General features: G+C 40.8%; 1 protein-coding gene across 10 annotated transcripts in view; it reads right to left on the bottom strand.

The window, feature by feature from the left end:
* Nucleotides 1–1,114: 1,114 nt before the first annotated feature.
* Nucleotides 1,115–10,665, bottom strand: part of LOC129843051 (neuronal cell adhesion molecule-like) — a 70,646-nt gene continuing 61,095 nt past the window's right edge. For 5 of the 10 annotated variants that reach the window (XM_055911800.1, XM_055911790.1, XM_055911793.1 and 2 more), the window contains 4 exons: nucleotides 10,351–10,515; nucleotides 8,859–8,993; nucleotides 8,694–8,772; nucleotides 1,115–2,171 (listed from right to left, as the gene is read on the bottom strand). In XM_055911800.1, the coding sequence (XP_055767775.1) occupies nucleotides 1,937–2,171; nucleotides 8,694–8,772; nucleotides 8,859–8,993; nucleotides 10,351–10,515 (614 nt within the window). In that variant the 3' untranslated portion in view covers nucleotides 1,115–1,936. The other 5 variants (XM_055911791.1, XM_055911795.1, XM_055911798.1 and 2 more) reach the window with 3 other exon arrangements.

Below are 10,665 nucleotides of genomic sequence, written 5' to 3'. Positions count from 1 at the left end.
CTGTGTATTGGAACCAGGTTCTGCTCTGTGTATTGGAACCGGTTCTGCTCTGTGTATTGGAACCAGGTTCTGCTCTGTGTATTGGAACCAGGTTCTGCTCTGTGTATTAGAACCACAGTTCTGCTCTGTGGATGAGGGGATGTGTATGGGTATGAATCTAGAACTCAGGCTGTTCTCTACAAAGGCACTATTAACCGTGCTGAAGGGTTCTCTGGTTTTGCACCGCCTGCAGTCTGTATCGGGTTCCAGACCTGGCTCAGAATAGTTTGATTTCATTACTTTAGGGTGTACTTGATTTAGCTTGTCTGCTGTGCAGAGTTCACTCAGGTGTGTGGGGATCTCTTGTGATGGTACTATTATATTGGTTCCGCAAGTGAAATAGAGTACACCTAAAGTGTTTGCAAGAAAACAAATACTTTACTATTTTGACACAGGTCTGCTCTGGGAACTGCAGCAGGAACATAGCACCGCTTGACTGTTCTCTCTCTCTCTCTCTCTCTCCACACAAGGCAGGAGCGTGGAAATGCAATGCTGTTGAACTATGCTGGGTGGTGGCCATTTTATAGGTTAGGCCAACATGTTGATCAATGTTTGTTCCATGATCAGAGAGGCTGTATGCAGTCTCAGCTGAGTGTGTGGTGAAGCTGTATGAACAATGGGTCTGTTCCAATCTCCATGTTAGATAGTAGTGCCACTGCAACAAGACCGTGTGTCTGGCGGAAAGGAAGACAAATGAACAACAACTAAACAACAACTAAACAACAACAAGCCTTGAAAAACCAAAGAAAGACAAACAGCAGCGTCTGTGTGTGAGTGTGGGATCGTTGGAGAGAGGTGGGGAGTGTCAGCGTTATTCTGTATTGATCATTAATAGTTTTCTCTTCAGGGCTACAAACTATAAATGTGTTATCCCTGACCATCCAGTCCATAGATTTGTTCTGCTATTACAGTATACATACAAACACCTCCTGTCTTGCAAAAATAACATGCCACAATAGCATTTAAACTGAGTCACACTTTTCACAGCAATGTCCACAAAGACATTGATGACGCCATAGTCCCCCCCCCCCCCCCGTATTATAATACCAATATAACACTTATGACAGTAGAAAGGTAAGATGATGAAAGGCATAACCAGTAGTTTAAGGTGTGCACCACGTCATGGCGTACAGTCAGTCAACGTGAATCTCTGCTCCCACGCTAGACACCAGTATGATTCCGTGTGTAATGGTTTACAGTATCAATCATTCCATGCAGTATATTAATCACAAGCAGATCAATGTATAGAATGGCAAAATGTATGTATACTGTTGACTGCCATGTTGGGTGATGTTGAGAAAATATATATTCTAATGGATATCATTGTTTGCAAAAAGACAATGATCTATATATGTCATCATATATACGTTTGCAAAAGCTAAAATGGCCCTAACACACACATGCCCTCTCCAGCACTTTGTGGAGCAGTCTGGGTGATGAGAACCAACCCAGTCTGCTCCTGGAATACATTCCTCCACTTCCTGCTTGTCCGTGTTGCCTTCTCCTCCATCTCTCTCTGTCTGTTTCTGGGCTCCTACATCCCTCTTTCTACTTTTTCAAATGGTTCTAAGGTTCTTCTTTTCATGTCTCTTCTGGTTGGTTAGTTGTTTGTCCCATCGTGTGACAGTGAGGAAGGTGAGAGTAGTCACAGTGTGATGGGGGGGTTGGGAGTTGGCGGGCAAGAGGGGCAGGCTGTGGAGAGATGACAGGGTGTGACAGAAGTAGCCATGGTGATGGGTGGCCACGGTGACAGGTCACCACGGTGATGAGACTCCGTGGTGACACGTCCTTATGGTGGCAGGTCTCCATGGTGACAGGTCAGGTCAACATAGTGACGGTTTCCATGGCAGCCAGTCGTCATGGCATCGCCATCGGCTAGCGGCGACTGTCTATCTAACTAGACGAAGGAGTTCATGGCGTTGACCGGCGAGGGGGCCTCGGAGCTCTCGTTGCCCTCGTGCGTGTCTTTCTCCTTCTTGCCGCTGTACTGGCCGATGAAGGATCCATCCTCGTTGAACTGCCCATCCCCTCCCTCGCCGTAGTCCACCAGGCTGTCATCACTGTCGTCCCTCTTCACCGTTCCGTTGGACGGCGTCCGGCTTCCCTTCAGAGGCTTGTGGTCCTCCGTGTCACTAAGGGTTAGGAGGGAGAGGCAGAGAAACGGTTTACTTTAGGTCAGATAGTGGTGGCTAAGTTTGGTCCTGGAGAGATACAGGGGGTGCAGGGTTTTGTTCCAGCCTGGCATTGATGCACCTAATTCACCTGACCAAGGTATTGTTTATGATGTGTTCAAGCTTGGCTGGAGCAAAAGCCTGGAACACCTAGTTCTGCGGGACTGGACTTGGTGACGAATAGTTTGACATGATTCCATTTCAATCAATAAGGCGTGCTTCTCAACATAACACACATACTAGGCAGACATCAGACCATGTGCTATCCATTAAATCTACATGCATTAAAGACTCAGAGGGATTCAAATAACAGATCTGTCCAAAATGCATAGGGGTCTTAATGGTCTTGGAGTCAAGGGGCTGAGTCGTACAAAAACCCTTTTATTGAAATTAAAACTGAACTGATTCTGGTGGATCAATCTAACAGTAGAAGTGTAGTACACTATATCCTGTTTAACATTAACACTACGGTGACACTATATCCTGTTTAACATTAACACTACGGTGACACTCTATCCTGTTCAATATTAACACTATGGTGACACTATATCCTGTTTAACATTAACACTACGGTGACACTATATCCTGTTTAACACTACGGTGACACTATATCCTGTTTAACATTAACACTACGGTGACACTATATCCTGTTTAACATTAACACTACGGTGACACTATATCCTGTTTAATATTAACACTACGGTGACACTATATCCTGTTTAATATTAACACTACGGTGACACTATATCCTGTTTAACATTAACACTACGGTGACACTATATCCTGTTTAACACTACGGTGACACTATATCCTGTTCAATATTAACAGTACGGTGACACTATATCCTGTTCAACATTAACACTACGGTGACACTATATCCTGTTCAATATTAACACTACGGTGACACTATATCCTGTTTAACATTAACACTACGGTGACACTATATCCTGTTCAATATTAACACTACGGTGACACTATATCCTGTTCAATATTAACACTACGGTGACACTATATCCTGTTTAACACTACGGTGACACTATATCCTGTTCAACATTAACACTACGGTGACACTATATCCTGTTCAATATTAACACTACGGTGACACTATATCCTGTTCAACATTAACACTACGGTGACACTATATCCTGTTCAACATTAACACTACGGTGACACTATATCCTGTTCAATATTAACACTACGGTGACACTATATCCTGTTTAACACTACGGTGACACTATATCCTGTTCAACATTAACACTACGGTGACACTATATCCTGTTCAACATTAACACTACGGTGACACTATATCCTGTTCAATATTAACAGTACGGTGACACTATATCCTGTTCAACATTAACACTACGGTGACACTATATCCTGTTCAATATTAACACTACGGTGACACTATATCCTGTTCAATATTAACACTACGGTGACACTATATCCTGTTTAACATTAACACTACGGTGACACTATATCCTGTTTAACATTAACACTACGGTGACACTATATCCTGTTCAATATTAACAGTACGGTGACACTATATCCTGTTCAACATTAACACTACGGTGACACTATATCCTGTTTAATATTAACACTACGGTGACACTATATCCTGTTTAATATTAACACTACGGTGACACTATATCCTGTTTAACATTAACACTACGGTGACACTATATCCTGTTTAACACTACGGTGACACTATATCCTGTTCAATATTAACAGTACGGTGACACTATATCCTGTTCAACATTAACACTACGGTGACACTATATCCTGTTCAATATTAACACTACGGTGACACTATATCCTGTTCAACATTAACACTACGGTGACACTATATCCTGTTCAACATTAACACTACGGTGACACTATATCCTGTTCAACATTAACACTACGGTGACACTATATCCTGTTCAACATTAACACTACGGTGACACTATATCCTGTTCAATATTAACACTACGGTGACACTATAACCTGTTTAATATTAACACTACGGTGACACTATATCCTGTTTAATATTAACACTACGGTGACACTATATCCTGTTTAACATTAACACTACGGTGACACTATATCCTGTTCAATATTAACACTACGGTGACAATACATCCTGTTCAATATTAACACTACGGTGACACTATATCCTGTTTAACATTAACACTACGGTGACACTATATCCTGTTTAACATTAACACTACGGTGACACTATATCCTGTTTAACATTAACACTACGGTGACACTATATCCTGTTCAATATTAACACTACGGTGACACTATATCCTGTTCAACATTAACACTACGGTGACACTATATCCTGTTCAACATTAACACTACGGTGACACTATATCCTGTTTAACACTACGGTGACACTATATCCTGTTTAACATTAACACTACGGTGACACTATTTCCTGTTCAATATTAACACTACGGTGACACTATATCCTGTTTAACATTAACACTACGGTGACACTATATCCTGTTCAATATTAACACTACGGTGACACTATATCCTGTTTAATATTAACACTACGGTGACACTATATCCTGTTTAACATTAACACTACGGTGACACTATATCCTGTTCAATATTAACACTACGGTGACACTATATCCTGTTTAACATTAACACTACGGTGACACTATATCCTGTTCAATATTAACACTACGGTGACACTATATCCTGTTTAACATTAACACTACGGTGACACTATATCCTGTTCCACATTAACACTACGGTGACACTACATCCTGTTCAATATTAACACTACGGTGACACTATATCCTGTTTAACATTAACACTACGGTGACACTATATCCTGTTCAACATTAACACTACGGTGACACTATATCCTGTTTAACACTACGGTGACACTATATCCTGTTTAACATTAACACTACGGTGACACTATTTCCTGTTCAATATTAACACTACGGTGACACTATATCCTGTTTAACACTACGGTGACACTATATCCTGTTTAACATTAACACTACGGTGACACTATATCCTGTTCAATATTAACACTACGGTGACACTATAACCTGTTTAATATTAACACTACGGTGACACTATATCCTGTTTAACATTAACACTACGGTGACACTATATCCTGTTCAATATTAACAGTACGGTGACACTATATCCTGTTCAACATTAACACTACGGTGACACTATATCCTGTTCAATATTAACACTACGGTGACACTATATCCTGTTTAACATTAACACTACGGTGACACTATATCCTGTTCAATATTAACACTACGGTGACACTATATCCTGTTTAACATTAACACTACGGTGACACTATATCCTGTTCAACATTAACACTACGGTGACACTATATCCTGTTCAATATTAACACTACGGTGACACTATATCCTGTTCCACATTAACACTACGGTGACACTATATCCTGTTCAATATTAACACTACGGTGACACTATATCCTGTTTAACATTAACACTACGGTGACACTATATCCTGTTTAACATTAACACTACGGTGACACTATATCCTGTTCAACATTAACACTACGGTGACACTATATCCTGTTTAACATTAACACTACGGTGACACTATATCCTGTTCCACATTAACACTATGGTGACACTATATCCTGTTCAATATTAACACTACGGTGACACTATATCCTGTTTAACATTAACACTACGGTGACACTATATCCTGTTCAATATTAACACTACGGTGACACTATATCCTGTTCAATATTAACACTACGGTGACACTATATCCTGTTCAACATTAACACTACGGTGACACTATATCCTGTTCAACATTAACACTACGGTGACAATACACAGGTATATAGGACTTAGTAATGCTGTCCTTAGTGTTTCCTCACCGCTCGTATTCCATCTATGCCAGAATATGGCATACATTTATACCGTGTAGAAATAACAACACTGAATGTACAAAACATTAAGGATACCTACTCTTTCCATGACATAGCACCCGATTTAAGTTTATATAAGGTGAAGTATTATCTTTTATCTTGTCATGACAGAATGACCAGATGAATCCAGGTGAAAGACATGGTACCTTGTCACTGGTTAAATCCACTTCAATCAGTCTACATGAAGGGGGAAGACAGGATAAATAATGATTTTTAAGCATTTTGACAATTGAGACATGGATTGTCTATGTGTGCCATTCAGAGGGTGAATGGGCAAGACAAAATATTGATGTGCCTTTGAACAGGGTTTGGTAGTAGGTACCAGGCACACTGGTTTGTGTCAAGAACTGCAACGCTGCTGGGGTTTTCACTCTCAACAGTTTCCTGTGTGTATCAAGAATGGTCCACCAGCCAACATGACACAACTGTGGGAAACATTGGAGTCAACATGGGCCAGCATCCCTGTGGAACGCTTTAGACACCTTGTAGAGTCCGTGCCCTGACACATTGAGGCTGTTCTGAGGGCAAAAGGGGGTGAAACTCAATATCAGGAAGGTGTCGTTAATGTTTTGTACACTCTGTGTATATACTTATATTAGATCGACATTACAATGGCACAACTCACAAATACAACCGAATGTTGACATTTTTCGACCCAAAAGGAAACATTGAAAGCAACTGAAAATGAAGCCAAACAGGATATACAGTCCAATAGTAGCTTCTGGTTTTAGTGACTGTTAGTGTTAAATAAATATAACCGGATTACAGGTGCTGGCCAACAAACAGGTGAGTTAAACTGACATAGTATAATCTGCGCTGGGTTTGACAAGGTCCAGCTGTCTCCTTTAGTATCAGGTTAGACACACACACACACCTGTATCAGACGTTGTGTGTTGCATGCCAGGCTTGCTGTATGCTAATAGCATAATGCTAACCCTCTTACCTTTCCAGGGACCTACACCCCAAAGACAGAGAACAATGGAGGAACACATGAAGAGTGGTGGATGAGAAAATACATTGTGCTATGTGCTTTATTACAGTAGCAGCCTGATATCAAACCATGTATTACATGTATTACAGTAGCAGCCTGATATCAAACAGTCAACCCATATATTACAGTAGCAGTCTGATATCAAACAGTCAACCCATGTATTACAGTAGCAGCCTGATATCAAACAGTCAACCCATGTATTACAGTAGCAGTCTGATATCAAACAGTCAACACATGTATTACAGTAGCAGTCTGATATCAAACCATCAACCCATGTATTACAGTAGCAGTCTGATATCAAACCATCAACCCATGTATTACAGTAGCAGTCTGATATCAAACCATCAACCCATGTATTACAGTAGCAGTCTGATATCCGTCAACACGTTTGAAGCACCACAATTATTATTACTATTCTAACTAAACACAAAAACCCCCCAAAAGATTTGGCACACAAATGATGATGATATCACTAGATAGTGTTGTGCAGATTGGGACACGTTCAGCAGCAAAGCTTGATACAAGTTCTCATCAATGATAGCATGACAGCTGTTTTTAATGTTACATTCAAATACATACGCTATTTGCACACACACACTAATGTATAAAAGTTGCTTTGATTTATTATGAAATCATATTTGTAAGTAATTACAGTATTTACAGTGTTAATTAAATACAGAGAGGTGTAGATTCTGTCTTGTTAATTAAATACAGACAGGTTTAGATTCAGTCTTGTTAATTAAACACAGACAGGTGTAGATTCTGTCTTGTTAATTAAACACAGACAGGTGTAGATTCTGTCTTGTTAATTAAACACAGACAGGTGTAGATGCTGTCTTGTTAATTAAACACAGACAGGTGTAGATTCAGTCTTGTTAATTAAACACAGACAGGTGTAGATTCTGTCTTGTTAATTAAACACAGACAGGTGTAGATGCTGTCTTGTTAATTAAACACAGACAGGTGTAGATTCAGTCTTGTTAATTAAACACAGACAGGTGTAGATGCTGTCTTGTTAATTAAACACAGACAGGTGTAGATTCTGTCTTGTTAATTAAACACAGACAGGTGTAGATGCTGTCTTGTTAATTAAACACAGACAGGTGTAGATGCTGTCTTGTTAATTAAACAGACAGGTGTAGATGCTGTCTTGTTAATTAAACACAGACAGGTGTAGATTCTGTCTTGTTAATTAAACACAGACAGGTGTAGATGCTGTGTTGTTAATTAAACACAGACAGGTGTAGATGCTGTCTTGTTAATTAAACACAGACAGGTGTAGATGCTGTCTTGTTAATTAAACACAGACAGGTGTAGATTCTGTGTTGTTAATTAAACACAGAGAGGTGTAGATTCTGTCTTGTTAATTAAACACAGAGAGGTGTAGATGCTGTCTTGCCTCGAGGGAGTCAGGAAGGGAGAGTTTCCTTGTTCCTTGGTAAAATGTTCTATACATCCAAACATGTCAATCAGAACAACATGTCAATCAGAACAACATGGAACAAGTACAGTAGTCTTCAAGGGCAATGTGTGTGTGTGTTGTGCTCTAGAGTCTCTCTCTCACCTGTACTCTCCAAACGTCCCATCATCATCCTTCATAGGCTGGATCTCTGGGTCATGATGAGCATCTTCTTTTTCTTTCACTGTGGATAGAATACACATCATTGTTGCTGAATGTCTAGGGTGTGTGTGTGTGTGTGTGTGTGTGTGTGTGTGTGTGTGTGTGTACCTGGGTATTTCCCTCCCTTGTTCCTCTTGATGAAGCAGATGATGAGAAGGACGAGAATGAGGAGAGCGATGGCACACATCAGCCCTATGAACCAACCTTGAGTGGCTAGGTCTACCTGGTTGCTTTTCATTGCTTCTGACACACCCACACACACACCCATACCCACGCACACCCATACACACGTACACACACACACACACACACACACACACACACACACACACACACACACACACACACACACACACACACACACACACACACACACACACACACACACACACACACACACACACACACACACACACACACACACACACACACACACACACACACAGGAAGAAGAAAAAGGGAAAAGGTTGTCAGAGTCCTGTTGAAAGGTGAACATTTGAAGGGGGAGTGGCACAGGCAAGGACCTGTATAAATCACAGTTAAATTAAGAAGTGGGAGGGAATTTCCTAAAAAATTGTTTAAGGGTGAAAAAAATGTATTTCTGTTCTCTATATGAAGACATGCAACGACAACGACCCTCTACTGAACATACAGTGTGTTTCACTCAACTTTCACTGCACACAAACTGAAAAGAGACAGGATTCCTAAAATGAACTAGGTACATCATGAGGCATGCTTCAAACCTTGCTCTTACCATGCTGTTACACTAGCTACACCACAGATTACTACAGGTCAGACTGATAGCTACACCACAGATTATTACAGGTCAGACTGATAGCTACACCACAGATTAGTACAGGTCAGACTGATAGCTACACCACAGATTATTACAGGTCAGACTGATAGCTACACCACAGATTATTACAGGTCAGACTGATGCAGCTCTTATCATGCGGTTACACGAGCTACACCACAGATTATTACAGGTCAGACTGATAGCTACACCACAGATTATTACAGGTCAGACTGATGCAGTTCTTACCATGCTGTTACACTAGCTACACCACAGATTATTACAGGTCAGACTGATAGCTACACCACAGATTATTACAGGTCAGACTGATGCAGCTCTTACCATGCTGTTACACTAGCTACACCACAGATTATTACAGGTCAGACTGATAGCTACACCACAGATTACTACAGGTCAGACTGATAGCTACACCACAGATTACTACAGGTCAGACTGATAGCTACACCACAGATTACTACAGGTCAGACTGATAGCTACACCACAGATTACTACAGGTCAGACTGATAGCTACACCACAGATTATTACAGGTCAGACTGATGCAGCTCTTATCATGGGAAGAGGGAATGGAAGGAGGACGCAGGCAACTACAAGGAACAATCATCTACCATACATCAGGGTTGGGGTCAATTCCAGCTCAACTCAGTCACTTCCAACTCATTGAAAAGCAATGAGGAAATAGAATTGTAAGTGGGACAGTTAACTTCCTGAATGGACTAATATTGAAATGGAATTGTCCCCAACCCTGCAGTACACTGAGGCAGAGCGCTCTGGACATGCTGCCTCACCTGGCAGTGTTATCACTAGCTCTTCTGTACTGTGTATGGTAGCCTCAGAGTGATCTTTAACTACCACCCGAACCCTATAGGACGTCCCCGGCTTTAAGCCCTTTATCAGATAGGTCTGGGACCCGCTACTGCCGTTTACAAACTCTTTTGTCCAGTCTTCTTTACCTGGAGGGAATGGAGGCGTTGGGGAGAAAGTCAAAATAGAGAGAAGGAAGGTAAGTATTGAAAAGGTATTTGGGTGATGATATGACGTATGTACTGAAAAACGTATTATTGCTGAAAACCTTGGAGTTACGCATGCCACTTCCTCATTCT

The sequence above is a fragment of the Salvelinus fontinalis genome, unplaced genomic scaffold, assembly GCF_029448725.1.
Source record: "Salvelinus fontinalis isolate EN_2023a unplaced genomic scaffold, ASM2944872v1 scaffold_0095, whole genome shotgun sequence".
Lineage (NCBI taxonomy): Eukaryota > Metazoa > Chordata > Actinopteri > Salmoniformes > Salmonidae > Salvelinus > Salvelinus fontinalis.
This window is presented reverse-complemented; position numbering and strand designations above follow the sequence as displayed.